This window comes from Phyllosticta citriasiana, assembly GCF_038021145.1.
Source record: "Phyllosticta citriasiana strain CBS 120426 chromosome Unknown IWZ02scaffold_1, whole genome shotgun sequence".
Lineage (NCBI taxonomy): Eukaryota > Fungi > Ascomycota > Dothideomycetes > Botryosphaeriales > Phyllostictaceae > Phyllosticta > Phyllosticta citriasiana.
In genome coordinates this window covers 7,360-22,931 of record NW_027117278.1, presented here as the reverse complement: position 1 = coordinate 22,931, position 15,572 = coordinate 7,360, and the positions used below count along the sequence as shown (strand labels likewise).

Genomic DNA, 15,572 nt, shown 5'->3' with positions numbered 1-15,572 from the left:
TATAGTAGGTAATAGCTAGGGTAAATAGTATAGTATTACTAGATTAAGTTTACTATTATTACTAGAGAGTTATAGTTTAAAGATCTTAAATAATAGAGGCGTAAGCTTATTACTTCTATACTTTAAGGACCTAGTCTACTAAGAGAGGATTCCCTTATTTATTAGCTAGCTAGTTAAGTATCTAAGGTATTTACTAGGCTAGAGTATTAATTAGGAAGTATAGAATACGTCCTTATAGCTAAGAGAGTTAAAGTAATAGGTCTCTATTATAGAGTATTATATTATTCTATAAATACTAAATAAAGCTAGCCTTCTTAAGGCGTTCTTTAGATATAATATTAACGTAAAAGCCTAGGATATATACTATATTATAGAGGTTTAAGTTATATAGGAGGCCTTTAGTATCCTTTATATAGAGTTTAACTCTTCTATATATAACTACTCTAATCGTTCTATTTCTAACGTTAATATTATTATTTAATAGAAGTCTAGTTAGTTTAAAGCTTATATAGGAGTAGTAATTAATAATATAAAGATCTAAGCCTATATCTAGGATCTATCCTTTATTAAGAGCTATTTAAACTAAGTAGTTCTACGGGTTTTAATTAGAGATAGTAATATATATATTCCCTTTATATAGTTTTATAGATTCGTTATTATCTAGTAGTTTAAGGACCTTAGTATTATTAAACTACTTAGGAATAGCTCTCTAGTAAGGCTTAGCCTTAAGTTAGTCTATATAGTATAATAGTTAAGCCTTCTTCTCCTTTAAGTAGTTATTAAGTAGCTTATATTTAGCTAGGTTAATAATATTATAGGCTATACGCGTAGGGTACTACTTATTATCTATCTTTCTAGTTAAGTCTCCGTAGGGATAGCCTTTAGATAATATAGTAGAACCTTTTATTATTATCTAGTCCTTATCTATATAGCTTAAAACGTCTTAAAGAACCGCGGTATTACTACTATAGCTACTTATACTAAAGTCTTATCTATATACTAAAAAGGTATTAATAGTAGTAGAAAGATTAAGGTAAGCTAAAAGGAGCTTCTTTATCTAGAGAGTAGATATAGCCTACTTATTAGACTTATAGATAGCTTATATAAAGTACTCTACTATCCTACCTACTTTAGGAAGCTTTAAATCCTCTATATATTATTAGAGATACTCCTATTTACTTACCTAATTTATAGGGTCTTATATCCTTAATCTCTTCTAAAGCTATCTTAACTCTTTTAAGAGTATCTTTTCCCTATAGTTACTTATTAGCGTAAACCTATCCTTTAGGGCGCTTATCCTTTCCTTAATTATAGGTTTTCTATAAGCTAAGCATTTAGTAGTTAGGGAGTAGGTATCTATAATCTTATTAAGGGTAAGGTACTTCTTAGTTATAAAGTCCTTATATAGTAGGAGGAGTAGTACTTATTATTTATAGGTTTTAAGGTCCTTTTTATTAGTAAGGACTAGTCCTTTAAGGAGAGGCTCTTAAGGCTCTATTTTAGGAAAGAGAGTAATAAGACTAGTATATTTAAGTAGATTATATTAATTAAGGAGGGAGATAGTCTAGTTAAGCTATCTATCCTAGTCTTTAGCTATATTAAGAATAATAGTAGTATTAGTAGCTATAGTAATTTTACTAAGGTATAATACCTAGAAAGTTCTTAAAACTACCTAATCTAGAAAGGTATAAGTCTTTATAGGGTAGAGTACCCTAATATTAAAAACTCTATATTTCCTATAGGATTATCCTAATCTAGTATAGTACTAAGCTTTAATATATAGCTAGGGGGGGCCTACTTAAGTTATATAGCTCTAATTAGTTAACTAGGTATATATTAGTAATTCTAGGCTTATAATAATTACGGATTAGAGGGTATATCTATATACGTAATTAGTTATATAATAAGGGGAAGATATTATCTTATCTCTATAACTATCTACTTATATAACTACTTTATATAATTAGAATTAGGTAATTATAAATGTGTCTTGTTAGTTTAGTACCGATATCGCTACTGCTGCGCCTTAAGAGATATTAAAGATATCGTATTAAGCACGTGTAGTAGAGTCGTCTTGGCGCGATTCAGCTCGTGGTTAACCATCGACACCATCTTCAACGCCACGGACCTTTTCACGTCTTACTTTCTCTCACGCTGGCTCCTCTGATATCCGCGACCCAAATGGATGCACTTCCCCCCGGTTCGCCGCCCGCTCCTCTTTTCCACTGCCATGGCCGCTGCGCGTGAGATTGTTATTCTGTCGTCTTCGCCGCCGCGAACCATTCCAGACTCGGACATCATCGTCACTCCGCCATGCCTTCGAGAGAGAGTCTCGGCATCGCCACCGTCTCTGGAGCTTCCCTCTCTCCCAGATCTGCTCAAGAGCAGGCCGAACGGCTTGAAAAGTGGCTCACACGCCGCTGAGATCCCAAATGGCGCCACTATGGGTTTTGGCAGTGTCGCCTCGCTGCTCAAAGAGAGGCAAATTTCGCTAGGTGAAGACGACAACGAAGATCTGCCGGAGGTCCCCGTCGAGAAGAAATCGCCCCCGAAGCGCATCAAAGGCGTTCGCAAACCTCGAACCACTGCCCCCGTCGACGACGACACTGCCGAGTCCGAGAAGTTTGCTATGCAAGAGGAGAATAAGGATGGCACCAAGGCTACCAAGAAAGACAAGGCTCCGAAATCTAGGCAACCAAGGACAAAGAAGGCAAGGGCATTGGAGGCAGTTGCCACTGAGGGCATGGAAATAGCAAACGATGGTTCAAAGGATCTTGCTGATGCGAATCGGGAATCTGGCGCAGTCAGAGCTCTCAAAAAGAGACGCGCAAAATCGAAAGCTCAAGTCTCCGATCCACTGTCTGCCCAGGTCGATGCACTGTCGACAAAGGACGTGCTAGCAACGACCGAGCCTGCCGTAGCTGTGGACGGAGTTCCTCACGGGAATGAAGTCGCGAAGCCCAATAGATCTGTCGGAAGGCCCAAAAAGGCAAAAAGCGACGAGGCAGTTGAGGCCAAGCCGGCAGGAGCACCAAGGTCAAGGCAGAAAAGGACGGCATCGGATGGACAGCAACAGGTCAAAAGAGCACCCAAGGCCAGGAAAGCGACAAGCGCTGTTTCCGAGCACTTCTCGCGCGAGACCTCGCGGGAGATTGGCGCAGAGCAGGTGCCTGACAACCCTAAGAACAAGCCCATCGATGGTCCTCTCGACCTAGACCATGCCACGGAGAGGCGAAGAAGTTGGACTCCTCTCAAGGACACAACGTCAAATGCATCTATTGAGATCATTGACAGCCCATCGGAGTCTCTGGTCTCTTCTGGCCAGCGTGCAAATCAAAACCAATTCGCCTCTCTTCTTGGTGGTTTCGGATATCAGAAAAGCCCTCCAGGTGGCGCCAATGTGGAACCCCGGGCTGAGACTGGTGAGGCCTTCACCAAGCGGAGAAAGCTTGAAGTAAGTATCGCGTGGACGCTTGACATTAATGTTTTAACAATTGCTTCTAGATGATTCCGAATCATGTACCTACAGCAGACAACACAAAGAAGAAACCTGAATCAGTGCCTGAGAAGCCTGCGAAAGAGAAAATACCGCCCAAAAAGAAACCAAAAACAATCACTGAACTTGCCACGGCTGCATATCGTGCTCCTCCAGCAGAGACCGCAATGCAGGTTGATGCTCGAGTTTCTGAATTTTGTGCGCCTCGACACAGCGATCCTCCATCCGAAAAGCCAACAGAGGCAGGGTCCGCTCCTCCAGACAAGCCAAAACGTGCTCGTCAAAAGAGTCAGTCAAAAGCCTCGGCAGAAAAAGCCAGGAAGACGACAGAAAAGGCCAAAAAGCAGGCCAAGCTGGCTGCAAACAAGCTATTGTCTCCTGGAGCGGCGTTGCTCAAGTATAACAATCAGGAGGTTCTGTTTGGAACTTCATCGCAGCTTGTTCGCGAAGAATCGCCGAATTTTGTGCGCCAGATACAACAGGCCTTGAAAGAGTCTGAGGCGGCGTCAATAGAAGCGACAGGCCCAGAACCACTTCACTCGAGGCCCGTTGCTGAAGGTGAAGAATCGTCATCCTTGGGCAAGAGGAAGGGACTTTGGACTGCAGCGGCAAGGAATCTTGTCGGAGAGAGCTTCGACGTGTATGATCCTGCAGCCGAGGAAACCCAAACAGCCGGCGACGATCCTTGTCCCCCATTCTCGGAGGATATAGCAAACGGTGAGGCCCACCCGAGTGCGCAGCCTCAGGATCCATCTTCAAGTTTTGTGGATATTGACGAGTACGGTGGTCTTACAAAGCGTTGCAGTGAGACATCCGCCACCGAGATGAACGTCGATTTGCCGGCCCAATCTCATCCGCGTCCATCTGCTGGCCCACCAGTCGTTCAAAAGCAATCACCATTGTCTTCCACAGCTAATGCTTTATCGCATACCGCACCGAGAAAACCCACTATAGCAGGGCAGAAAAGTCTCAGTCCCAAGCAGCTCACTGGTGCCCGTGCAATGTCGACCTCGACTTTCGAAAAAGCCCTTGTCGCTGGGCCGACGACAGGCGGATCCACGAAATCTCGTAAGACACGGAAGACTCCGGCTTCATCAAGCACGACTAGGAAAGGCTCAAAAGCACCACAAAAATTCCCTCAAGGACTCATCAACATGCCAAACATGCTACCGGAGAAGACTCATTTCCCTCAATCCCGAAAGTTAAGCCTGGTCGCAACTCCCAGTGAGCTTCCGCAGGGCTTAATCACACCATCGAAGACAGCTGGGCGTAAAAAGGCGAGACGGAACGAGGGCTGGGTCCACATTGACGAGATCGAAGACCCGGAAGAGGAAGTTACCCCCTCCCCGCCTCGACGTCGAAAAGTTCCCTCGGAATCTCCTAAATTACAGCTGAGCGTGCCTGGAAGAGAAGAAAATACCAAACCAATCCCAGCGGCAACGCGCGCTGCACTCTCAAAACGGGTTAGCAGTGTGCCGTCCGACGAGCAACTTGCAGAGGTATTTCCGATGATTACGGACGCGATCAAGGCTGATCCGCCTTCGGTCCAGCCCGGCACTCCGACTTGGCACGAACGAATTTTACTCTATGATCCTGTCATCGTGGAGGACCTATCTGAGTGGCTTAATGGGAGAGGCGTCCGGATACTCATGGAAGTGGCTGTGAAAGAAAAGAAAACGAAGAGAAAAATAGGCAGGAAGGCAAAGGCAGACCCCCCTGACGAGGCTAAGAGTGGTGATGAGGCTACCGATGCGCAGAGCGAGAAGTTTGAGGTGAAAGAAGTGCCTTTGCAGCCTTGGATTGTGCAGCGATGGTGCGAAGAGCACAGCGTTTGTTGTATTTGGAAAGACAACGAGCAGAAGAGGAAGGGTTGGAAAGCGAGGACTGGTTGAGTGGTTCTTGTCTTTGCGCTTAACGGGTATTCCAAGCAAATGATCAACAGGACAGATTTCTTCTCGATCTTATCTTCTGATTGACAGAGCTGCTGACTGGCCTCCAGATTCTGCTCTCGGGGCCTCGTGAGGCATTGGGAGTTTGAGTCTTGTATTGAAAGAGCTGGTTTCTCAAGTCCCGGCATCATTCGCCCTCGCAGATTCTAGCGTCGTCTAATTTGCAGCATACTCGCGTTCTACAACATCGGAGCATCCATGGCTTGGTTCTGCCCATGGCTTGTGTGCATGTACTTCCAGGCTGAATCTATATCCGACTGAGAATACCGAAGGAGAGTTTTCCACATTAGCCGACGCGTCGATCGACAGAGCTGGGGGTCTTGCGAGGAGCTTGCAAAGACATTGGATGGCGTCTTTTCATCGCTTTCGTTCTTCTTCTGACGAACATCTGAATTGGCGACTTGATTCTGGCTTTCACGAGAACCAGGCTCCATGTGCATGAAAAAGCAGCAGTGAGCGCGGTCTATCTAGCGTGACTACTCTCATCACCGGCCCATCCCACTGCGCGCTCATTGACCCTCCCTTCCTCATTCCCGATGCCAATTCAGTTGTTTCCTGGATCCGCGAAATCACGCCCAACCCGCTCGTCGCCATCTTCATCACGTATCACCACCCAGACCACTACTACAGCGCCAATCCCATCCTCGACTCCTTCTCCGTGGCCAAGCTTTATGCTGCAACCTACGTCTGCACCGCCATTGACCGCGAGTACGAAGAAAAGATCCAGTATTGGCCGGCGAAGCTGGGAGCAGACTTGGTGCCAACGCAGCCGCGCAAGCCGGAACCGTGTCCCTTCAGCTTCTTCAGCCTGGATGGCAGCGTTGTAGTTTTGCAGGGACCGGTTCACTCGACAACACGCTGTTTTGGTTGCCATCCGAGCGGACTGTGATCGTGGGAGACGTCATTTATGCGCGAAGTACGCATGCGTGGTGAGTGCGCTGTGTAGCCAGGAAGTCGTGTCTGGTGTTAACTCGCGAGCAGGGCGGAAGAAATCGAGACGCCAGCCATCTGGGCAGGCTGGATGAGCACGCTCGACACGATTGAGGCACTCAATCCAGTGACGATTGTTCCAGGCTATCTTGGAGAGGGCTGGAAAATGGATGCCAAAGCCGACTTGGCGCACATGAGAAACTATCTCAAACTGTTTCGAGAAAAGATTGCAAATGCTCCTAAGAAGATGAGCGTAGATGAGGTGTACAGGACATTCAAAGATGCATTTCTGCAAGCGGACAAGAACTTGGATTTCTTCCTCGGTCACCTTTTGAGCCAGTTTGGAGAAGGTGGCCAGGTTTGGGAGGCAAACAGATATCACAGGGTGGAATTGAAAGAGCGAAAAGAGCTGCAGGGTTACATTCTTCCATTTCCAGAAGCCTGAACACTATGCAAGCAAAGAAAAATCGACGGCATTTGAAAAAGCGAGGCTCTGTTGAGATTTCTTCGAATCGAAGCATCGACGTTGCTACACCCGAGGCGTCGTCATCTCTGGCGTCTGAGCAAGATTGAGAGTGGAGTGTGTCCAACACTACATCATGTGCGGCGGAAAAGCCCTCGACAACACTACGTTACCACTGAACAGCTGACAAGGTCTTCGATTTACTGGCTTCAGCTTGAATGATCAGTCGTATACTCGGCGATGAAGAGCTCCTTGGACAAGCAAAATCACGCCATGGCGATGGCTGGTGCTGAGGTGATGGCCCGCTTGCACGACATATGGAGCCGTGCCCATCAAAAGGTGTTTCCAATCACCGTAGTTGCTGCTGTCGCTCATGGTGGAAAGGAGCTTGGGTTGCTTACCGGTAGTCTCATGAAAGAAGCAGCTGATGTCCTTCCATCAGTCTCCTCAAAGGCGCGATGTTGCAGATTGTGTATGTCAAACAGGTGCAGAGGGGGTTCCCGCCGCTCTCACTTGCTTGATGCTCGAAATACTTTTCAAGAAGTCTAATCGCCTACTTTTGTCTAAAGAAGCACAAAGAGTGGAATGGCGATTGGCTGCGTGAACAGAACAAGGCGGATGACCGATGAAAAAGAGCACTCACGATATCGCCACGATCTGCAGAAGGTAATTGCTGCAGTCATTGTCTTCAAACTTGATCACGATGAGGAGAGAATCCCTGCAGATTATTGAGTGCCTAGAGCGCACAATACCCTGCTCTCTGCTTAGACATGCGCTTTTTCATATGGTCGTTGTTGCACGGCGGCCTCGTTGGACTGGTGCAGGTCCATGATTGGCCTCGTTCGCAAAACATCGTCGGACAAGAAGTAATGCTGGCTAGTCATATCGCAGATGATCTGTTCTTTTGTCAAATCCTCCTCATCATCCTAGAACGAGAGTCACTGACAAGTTGTTGTGCTGCCGTCAGAGCAGAGCGATGGGCGTGTTTCTGACGTCGTCGCAAGTGATTATCAAGAAAAAGGGCCCCCGCAGACGTTTTTTGGATGAGCCAGGAAGCTAATACCCTTGCAGAAGATTCCTCGTCTGGACTGACGGCAATTTTGTTATGGTATTTATATGTGCCCCAAAGCCTCTGTCATCCTGACGCGTTGTAGAACTATCTACTCGCGAGCGATTCAGCATGGCCGAGATCTCGTCCTACTTCTTCTTGGCTTTTGCAGTGCTTGGGTACATTGTCTCCAAGATCGTGTACCGTCTTGTCTTTCATCCGTTAGCCTCGGTTCCGGGTGACAAAATCGCTGCGGCGACTTTGCTCTATGAGTTCTTTTGGGATGCGGTGATGGGAGGGAAATACGTCTTTCGCATTGCCGAGATGCAGGAGAGACACGGTTCTTGACGGCCTTTGTCGGAGTCGAAATGGGTTTTGCTGAGACCCCGAACAGGTCCTGTTGTACGCATCAGTCCTCGCGAGGTCCACGTTAACGATGCCTGCTTTTTCGACGTTCTGTACACATCTAGAGATGAAAAAGACGAGTGGTTCTACAATTTTGACGGAACCAATACCTCAGTTTGTACGCGCGTTGCCCTAGCTATTCCTCCCGAGTCTGACCGCCTGTGAAGTCGCCACTGGCCCTCATAATGCCCATCATCGGCGTCGCGGCGCTTTCGCCAGATTGTTCACCGTCGCGAATGTGGCCAAAGTCGAGCCAGCCTTGTTGCTGCATTTGCAAAAGCTCTTCTCGCGAATGGACGAAGCGAGACAGACCGGTGAAGTGTTCAACTGCAGCGATGCTTTCCAGTGCCTGACAATGGATACTATTTCGGGATGACAGAGCCCTAATGCCGCAACGCTCTTGATTCTCCAGACTTTGCTCGCTCTTTCCACCGAACTGTGAGGGTCGCTTCGGCTTCCATGACGTGGCAGCGATATCTTCCTGTGCTCACCGTTCTCAAGTACACACCGCGTTGTCTTTTACGTGCCATTGACCCGAACATCGCCGGACTTTTGGAAAAAAGAGAGGTTTGGGTACTCGTTCGCAGTCAAGGGCAAAGCTTCTAATTGTAGTTGTAGGAGTTGCAAAATCACGCAAAGAGAGAGCTGGAGGCCGGCCGAGAATTGAAGGATGGACAATCTCCGACTGCTTTACATGCTGTAAGCTTGGTGTGGCTCATGGTCCGTTCTGCCGGTTAACCAAACATTTAGCTGGGTTTCAAAGCTTCTACCGCAAGAAGACAGGAACGTCTGGAGAATGGCTATTGAAGCTGAAACTGTGAGCTGCAATAGGATACGAATTCGAGTGCTTACTGACCTTGATGAAAGTTGCTCAATGCCGGAATCGAAACGACGGGACTTAGCCTGGCGATTTTGGTCTACCACTTGCACAAGCATCCTAATGTCTTTCAAGGTCTCAAATCAGATCTCCTGGCGTGTTCATCGCTCCCCAAGGAGTCACCCGTAGACTTTCAAACGCTCAATCGGCTGCCTTATCTTCAGGCAGTGATCCAAGAGACATTGCGCATCACGTGTCCAGTATCAGGACGCCTCCCCCGCATCAATGGCGTACGGCCGTTAGTGTTCGCGAAAAACATACCGAATGCGAAAACGTACGTCTTTCCGCCTGGCACAGTCATTTCAATGTCCATCATGGACTTGCACCACCACGCCTCCATTTTCACCAATCCGAAAGAGTTTGTTCCGGAAAGATGTCTAGATGATCCGGGCAATTTCGCGAGCGAGGAGCAGCGGAGACTCATGCGGAAATACCTCTTGCCGTTCGGCAAAGGCAGTAGGAGCTGCATTGGTCTTGAGTTGGCAAAGCTCGAGTTGGTGCTTTCGGCCGGGAACCTCTTTCGTCGATTCGACCTTGAGCTCTTCGAGACGACGGAGCGAGACATGTAAATGGCGCATGATTGGATCGCTCCCTTCGGACATGCTGATAGCGAGGGGCTGAGGGTCAAGATCAAATGACATCCAGCATGAGAGAATGCCAGAAGTGGGGTATAGCCGAAGGTTGGCGGATTAAAGCGAGCGGACCTGCCAACGATGGTATGGCGCGGGCGCAAAGAGGTCTTGAGAAGTTGAAGACAAATTGGACGTTCGTAGCCTCCGTCTGAGATCACTCTCGAGTAAAAATGCAGTCGTTGCCAGTCTACGTGGAGGCTACTGACGACTAACACAATGCTTTGGCCGATGTGATGGATGAGGAACGGCAAGCCGCCGTCGACCTCCTTGTGTGGGCTGATCGGAGGTTTGCTAGCGCCGTTCCCCGCGTTTTGGCTCTCGCCATCCCCGCCATCCTTGTTAATCATCAACGGGCAGCCGAGGCGTGCTGCAAGCGTAGAGCGGCCGAGGTGTATAATGGCATGACCTCCGCAGTTTGCATTATGCTGAAAAGCCATCCTTCGTTTTGCGCTGTATCGATTTGCGCCGCGCGGTGATAGCTTGGAGTTTTGAAATATGTCGCGTAAAGCCCCAAAATTCCATGGTACCTTACCCATCTCACTGACGTATCTTGCATACAGTCTCTATCGCCGCTGCGGCTGCGGCCGTCTCCGCCGTCGGGGCTTACCTTAACGCCAAATTCCACGTCGTTCATGACATGAGCATCAATTTTGGCTTCCACAGAATGTTTCGAGCTCTTCGGTTTATCAAAAACAGAGTGAAGCAAAAGCGTTTTTTGAACTACCATCTCCTGGAAGAGCAAGCAGCGGCCAGACCCGACCAAATATACTTCATCTTTGAGGCAGGCAGTCCGCAGGAAAGGTCGTGGACCTATCAAGAGTGTCTCCAAGATGTACGAAAAATTGCCAACTGGTTGATGAAAGACCTAGGCATCGAGGTTGGCGAGATCGTTGCCCTCGATGGGCAAAACAGTCCGGAATGGATCCTGCTTTGGCTGGCACTCGATTCGATTGGGGCAGTCAAAAGCTACATCAACTGCCATTTGACAGGGAAAAGTCTTGCGCACTGCATCAAGGTAAGCACCAGACTTTCTATGCAGGTTTTTTTTTTTTTTTTTTCATACCTTGCGATAAGAGTGCTAAGACCTCAAAGCTCTGCAGCTGTCGGTACGTCATTAGTGACTTGGAGACCCGACCGTCAATCGAGGCCAGCAAAGACGACTTCCCCGACGTTCAGGCTGTGTTTGTCGAGCCTGGTTTCGCAGATAGGCTTCATGATAGCAGCCCTATTCCGGCAGAGCGTATTGAGTCAATCCAACCAAACCACACTAGCGGCCTCGTATACACATCAGGGACCACGGGATTGCCAAAGGCGACGCAGATGAATTACGCACGCGATATTGTGACTGGTTTCAGCATAGCTCAGATGTTGGGGCTGACTTCGGAGTCACGCATGTACAATTGCATGCCATTGTACCACGCCGCAGCTCAAATGTTTTGCATCCGGCCGGTGCTGGTCGTTGGCGGCTCATTCGTGCTCAGTCCAAGGTTCTCCCATTCGCGCTTCTGGCCTGAAATCGTTGCTTCCCGCGCAAACATTGTCTTGTACGTCGGAGAGCTCTGCAGGTATCTGATGAACGCACCACCGAGTGATCTGGACCGCAAACATTGCGTCAAGACATTCTGGGGAATCGGTATGAGGCCGGACATTTGGGAGCCGTTCCGCGAGCGGTTCGGCATCGAAAAAATCCTGGAAACGTACGCAGCGAGCGATGGCGTTGGCAGGAGCTCGTTCAATCACAACTTTGGACCATTTTCCCGACATACCGTTGGCTGGAGGGGTCTGCAGTGGAAATTGATGAATAAGACGGAAGCCATCGTAAAGATTGACGTGGATCAAGACAACAAGATAGTTAGAGACGAGAGAGGCTGGGTTGTCAAGTGCGCGACAGACGAGGCAGGCGAGGCCATTTACAAGTTGGATGCAACGCTTCCCGACAATGGCTATGGTGGAAACTTTTTCACTGCAGACGCCGGGTACTTTCGAAACCGAGCTGCCTGGGAGAAGCGGATGATTACCGATGTTTTCGAAAAGGGAGATACGTAAGTTTCGCCTGAAATTCGAGTCAATGGGGACTGATCAGCCGCATAGATGGTTCCGCTCTGGCGACATGTTTCGCATGGATGCCGACGGGCGTCTCTTCTTCGTGGACCGGCTAGGAGACACATTCCGATGGAAGTCAGAGAATGTGTCGACCAACGAGGTAAGCGACGTGCTTGGTCAATTTCCGCAGATTGCAGAAGCCAATGTGTATGGTGTCGAAGCTCCACACGCAGACGGCCGATGTGGCTGCGCTACCGTCACGTTGGCGAATGGTGTGACGGAGGAGACGTTTGACTTTGCAGCGTTGGCTCAACACGCTTTGGGCAAATTGCCACGATACGCAGTGCCAATTTTTCTGAGGATAACAAAGGCCTTGGACTACACGGGGTCGATGAAGATGCAAAAGGTGCGATTGCGGCAAGAGGGCATGGATCTGGAAAAGGTGGAAGCGTCGGGCGACTCGCTGTACTGGCTTCCGCCGAGAGGAACGAAGTACGAGCGCTTGCAAAGGGGCGATTTCCAGAAGATTGTGGGAGGACAAGTACAGCTGTAGTCGGTCGTACAATTAAGCATTCGGTGTGTTGAAAGAGTCCGGGCGGCTCCCGCCGGCGGTCGGTTGAGCGCCTCAGCCAATCAGACAACACGCATCGTGCGACTCGGCCAGCGCCGATGACTGTCGCATCTCCCCCGTCTCTCCTCCGTCTCCCCCAACGCCAGCTTTCGTACGCAACGGACGCCACTGCTGATAAGGAATCGCCTGCTCCTGAATCGACTTAAAATCCGCGCGATCTCCTCTGGCAATCCTCCTCCCCATTACGTCTCGATTCTACAGATTCCACACTTTGCTCCGGCTTTCCTTCCATCAGAGCACTGTCAACAGAGCCCGCCATGCCTGCGCGCGTATCTACACCTTTCCTTCAGCCCATTGACAAAGCGCATGGGTCAGATGTCGACTTTGGTGCCATTGTCACTGGCTTGGATGTCGAAAATCTCTCTGGTAAGTGTGGATGTCTATGAACCGTGAATGGTGATTGGGAAACACGAAAAGGGAGCACTCCGGGGATCGGTAACCTCCTTTGGTAAGTCAGCTACGCCTTGAGACATTGGATCATGTCTGACACGGTGCAGATGCCGACTTTGACTTTTTGCGCGATGCCCTGTACAAGAACAGCGTTGTAGTCGTCAAGAGCACCCCGACGCTGTCACCCAAAGCCCAGTATGAGCTCACTCGCCGCTTCGACCCTTCTGTCAACACATACGGCCATGGCAAGACACTCGATGCCAAGCGTAGCGTCCTTCATCCCGACCTGAAGACTGTTCCACACCAACCGCAAGTTCAAGTGATTGGAAATGGGTTTGTCGAAGAATACGAGGGTCTTGAGAACATTCAGCTGAGGCATCCTCACCACCGGACCTTTCACAAGACGCGGATTCCTGAGGAGGAAGATTTGGACTACACTCGCTTCTATCGCTGGCACATTGACGCGGCACTGTATGACCTCAACCCGCCGCGCGTCACCAGCCTGCTCGCCGTCAAAGTTCCCAAGGGCCGTCGGCAAATTTGCCGCTACGATGATGGCACTGGCGACGAGCTGGAGGTTCCTCTCGGGACCACGGCTTTTGTGTCTGGGAACCGCATGTACGATTTGCTCTCGGAGGAGGACAAGGAATTCGTGCGCACCAGCAAGATTGAGTACGCGCCTCATCCGTACATTTGGATGAGCAGTGCGGCTTCTCGCTCTACTGGGTTGGGCATGGTCTCTGAAGGCAAAGAGGTGCCGCTCTCTGACCTTCCTCCAATTGAGCTGGAAAAGATTCTCATCCTCCCAATGTGCTGGAAGAACCCTGTCACCGGAAGGTTGGCTCTGCAAATTCATCCCGCAGCAGTAGCCAAGATTCACCTCAAGGACGGCACCGTCATTGACGACTTGGAGAAGGTTAGAGACATTGTCTACCGCCTGCAAAGACCTGCCATCTCTCCCAAGTTTGTCTATCCTCATGATTGGCAAGAAGGCGACTTGGTGCTTTTCAACAACCAAGGAGTCATTCATTCTGTCGTCGGTGCTTTTGCAGACCACGAGGTCAGGCTCTTTCGCCAGTGCAACATGGCTGCGAGCACTCGGCCAGAGGGACCGGATGAAGATGAGTAGGGGTCTGTCCTGTCCTTTTCCTCTCATTTTGGATACAGTTTGCTTTGTTTACTTGGATAGACGTAGATGAATACGATTATATTGCGGATCCTTTGTGCGACTTGAGGTTTGTTTTAGTACTGTTTGCATCATCCCGAAACTATTGCACTCTCGCACTCATTCAAATTGATCTAGCGCAAGCGACACCGCCATTCCTCAAGCTTGAAAACACAGCGACTCGGCTCAACCAATCTCGTCCGTCACCGTGAACTCGATTACTTGAAGGTTGTCGAGCATATAGTCAAACTCGTCTACCGACAAATCTGGATCAGGCTGATGCGTCCGCACCTGCTCATCCCACAACGACTGGTCAAGCGCCACGACAATAAAAGCCCGCTGTCCGATAAACGCGCCGCCAGGCACAAAAATCTCGAGCCCAGAGTCAAGCTTGAATTGCGTGGGCAGACGCTGCTCATCCCCCCTCGCGCGGACCTTTTTCTCCAGCTCTCCTTTAGGCCCTCCAGGACCGCCAATACCAGAGCCGGGGTCTTGAGACTTGGGGGTCTTGTCATCGCCGGGTCCAACGACTTGGATGTCTTCCTTTTTGTCGCAGTCACTGCGGTCAAAGTACGCTTCGCAGTACTTGACGCCGCCGGGATTTGAGAAACTGACTGAGAACTCGCAGGGTGCGGGGCGATCGCGACAGTGAGGCAAGTTGTAGAAGGCATTAATTATGCTGCTTTGCTCTGATCTGTGGTCAGTGTTCCGCTTCTGCGGATGTACTTCGTAACGCGGACAGTGCAAATGCATACTCGTGTTCTGATCTCCTGGTACACATCGACTTACACGGTCAGGTCGGTTCGTCGTCGAAACTGTGCTCAAAAATGGATACTGATCACATTGCAGGGGCGGATTGCTCCTTTCGCAGCGGTTATCACCGGGAGCACCGCATCCAGCTGCTTGAGACCTTCGAGCAATTTCTGCGCTGTCCGGCTTGTCGTATCGGAGCCTTTCGCCAATGTATTGACAGTAGGCGCCTGGCGTCATGTATGAGCAGTGTTTCTTGAAGAAGTGACCCGCAGAGAGACGCACCGAAACACATGTTTTTGCAAATTTCGGGAATCTCGTTGCATAGGAAAACGATGAGATCGTCAGGGTCGTTTAGGGGCGGTGTTCGCCGGTTGAGCACATTCGATGATGCAACGGCCATTCCGGCGCTCCCGAGGAGAGTGACGCGGAAGAGCAACCTCATAGTTAGCGATGAGGCTTATTAGCGTGCTGCGGTATGTCGTAAATCTCTAGCGAATTTACTTTCGCGACGTAAGAAGAAACCTTATCTAGTAGGCTATAGGTAGATAATTTTATTTATTCTAAAGTAGATATAGTACTATTAGATCTATTAAAATAAGATCTTTAATTCTATATTTAGAGTTATTTTTTAAGTTAGGCTAATAAAGCTATATAGTTAATATTATCTATTAGGCTAAGTTATATATAGAGATATCTAAGTTAAAATATTATACTTAATAGGTCTAGCTTAGATTATAATAACTTTATAAGATAAGATTTCTCTCTTCTATAGACTCTACTTTAGGTAGTT

General features: G+C 48.8%; 8 protein-coding genes across 8 annotated transcripts; 7 read left to right on the top strand and 1 right to left on the bottom strand.

Moving 5' to 3' along the window:
• The first annotated feature begins 2,089 nt into the window (after positions 1-2,089).
• On the top strand, positions 2,090-5,856 carry IWZ02DRAFT_438082 (uncharacterized protein). The gene is made up of 2 exons (XM_066766696.1): positions 2,090-3,454; positions 3,505-5,856. The coding sequence occupies exons 1-2, from the start codon at positions 2,186-2,188 to the stop codon at positions 5,386-5,388; spliced, it is 3,153 nt and encodes a 1,050-aa protein (XP_066626674.1). The 5' UTR covers positions 2,090-2,185; the 3' UTR covers positions 5,389-5,856.
• On the top strand, positions 5,661-6,820 carry IWZ02DRAFT_466773 (beta-lactamase-like protein; the record flags this gene model as incomplete). Its single annotated transcript, XM_066768517.1, has 4 exons — positions 5,661-5,675; positions 5,903-6,286; positions 6,325-6,374; positions 6,427-6,820. The coding sequence occupies 4 exons, from the start codon at positions 5,661-5,663 to the stop codon at positions 6,818-6,820; spliced, it is 843 nt and encodes a 280-aa protein (XP_066626673.1).
• Positions 6,821-7,498: 678 nt separating this feature from the next.
• IWZ02DRAFT_290 (uncharacterized protein) lies at positions 7,499-7,924 on the top strand. The gene has a single exon (XM_066763770.1). It carries the CDS (start codon positions 7,609-7,611, stop codon positions 7,828-7,830), a length of 222 nt encoding a protein of 73 aa, XP_066626672.1. The 5' UTR covers positions 7,499-7,608; the 3' UTR covers positions 7,831-7,924.
• IWZ02DRAFT_334 (cytochrome P450) lies at positions 7,925-8,877 on the top strand. Its single transcript, XM_066764209.1, has 3 exons — positions 7,925-8,226; positions 8,281-8,409; positions 8,459-8,877. Exons 1-3 carry the CDS (start codon positions 8,019-8,021, stop codon positions 8,665-8,667), a joined length of 546 nt encoding a protein of 181 aa, XP_066626671.1. The 5' UTR covers positions 7,925-8,018; the 3' UTR covers positions 8,668-8,877.
• A 108-nt stretch (positions 8,878-8,985) lies between these two features.
• IWZ02DRAFT_486246 (cytochrome P450) lies at positions 8,986-9,737 on the top strand (the record flags this gene model as incomplete). Its single annotated transcript, XM_066769241.1, has 3 exons — positions 8,986-8,990; positions 9,042-9,108; positions 9,159-9,737. The coding sequence occupies 3 exons, from the start codon at positions 8,986-8,988 to the stop codon at positions 9,735-9,737; spliced, it is 651 nt and encodes a 216-aa protein (XP_066626670.1).
• A 558-nt stretch (positions 9,738-10,295) lies between these two features.
• Positions 10,296-12,730, top strand: IWZ02DRAFT_503643 (long-chain fatty acid transport protein; the record flags this gene model as incomplete). The annotated part of the gene is made up of 4 exons (XM_066770343.1): positions 10,296-10,323; positions 10,361-10,815; positions 10,893-11,842; positions 11,892-12,730. The coding sequence occupies 4 exons, from the start codon at positions 10,296-10,298 to the stop codon at positions 12,394-12,396; spliced, it is 1,938 nt and encodes a 645-aa protein (XP_066626669.1). The 3' UTR covers positions 12,397-12,730.
• Positions 12,464-14,104, top strand: IWZ02DRAFT_59 (taurine catabolism dioxygenase). Its single transcript, XM_066770930.1, has 2 exons — positions 12,464-12,922; positions 12,972-14,104. The coding sequence occupies exons 1-2, from the start codon at positions 12,868-12,870 to the stop codon at positions 13,991-13,993; spliced, it is 1,077 nt and encodes a 358-aa protein (XP_066626668.1). The 5' UTR covers positions 12,464-12,867; the 3' UTR covers positions 13,994-14,104.
• Positions 14,039-15,337, bottom strand: IWZ02DRAFT_438068 (uncharacterized protein). Its single transcript, XM_066766695.1, has 3 exons — positions 15,065-15,337; positions 14,785-15,009; positions 14,039-14,718 (listed from the first exon to the last, which is right to left on the bottom strand). Exons 1-3 carry the CDS (start codon positions 15,222-15,224, stop codon positions 14,216-14,218), a joined length of 888 nt encoding a protein of 295 aa, XP_066626667.1. The 5' UTR covers positions 15,225-15,337; the 3' UTR covers positions 14,039-14,215.
• Positions 15,338-15,572: the final 235 nt, after the last annotated feature.

What these genes read in the sequence shown, in the direction of transcription:
- IWZ02DRAFT_438082 (XM_066766696.1), top strand. Translation starts at nt 2,186, where the DNA reads ATGCACTTCCCCCCGGTTCGCCGCCCGCTCCTCTTTTCCACTGCCATG. An exon ending in CCAAGCGGAGAAAGCTTGAA is followed by an intron (nt 3,455 to 3,504) that starts GTAAGTATCGCG and finishes AATTGCTTCTAG; the next exon opens with ATGATTCCGAATCATGTACC.
- IWZ02DRAFT_290 (XM_066763770.1), top strand. Translation starts at nt 7,609, where the DNA reads ATGCGCTTTTTCATATGGTCGTTGTTGCACGGCGGCCTCGTTGGACTG.
- IWZ02DRAFT_334 (XM_066764209.1), top strand. Translation starts at nt 8,019, where the DNA reads ATGGCCGAGATCTCGTCCTACTTCTTCTTGGCTTTTGCAGTGCTTGGG. An exon ending in CGAGATGCAGGAGAGACACG is followed by an intron (nt 8,227 to 8,280) that starts GTTCTTGACGGC and finishes GACCCCGAACAG; the next exon opens with GTCCTGTTGTACGCATCAGT. An exon ending in CGGAACCAATACCTCAGTTT is followed by an intron (nt 8,410 to 8,458) that starts GTACGCGCGTTG and finishes CCGCCTGTGAAG; the next exon opens with TCGCCACTGGCCCTCATAAT.
- IWZ02DRAFT_59 (XM_066770930.1), top strand. Translation starts at nt 12,868, where the DNA reads ATGGTGATTGGGAAACACGAAAAGGGAGCACTCCGGGGATCGGTAACC. An exon ending in GGGATCGGTAACCTCCTTTG is followed by an intron (nt 12,923 to 12,971) that starts GTAAGTCAGCTA and finishes GACACGGTGCAG; the next exon opens with ATGCCGACTTTGACTTTTTG.
- IWZ02DRAFT_438068 (XM_066766695.1), bottom strand. Translation starts at nt 15,224, where the DNA reads ATGAGGTTGCTCTTCCGCGTCACTCTCCTCGGGAGCGCCGGAATGGCC. An exon ending in TTGCAAAAACATGTGTTTCG is followed by an intron (nt 15,010 to 15,064) that starts GTGCGTCTCTCT and finishes ACATGACGCCAG; the next exon opens with GCGCCTACTGTCAATACATT. An exon ending in ACCAGGAGATCAGAACACGA is followed by an intron (nt 14,719 to 14,784) that starts GTATGCATTTGC and finishes ACCACAGATCAG; the next exon opens with AGCAAAGCAGCATAATTAAT.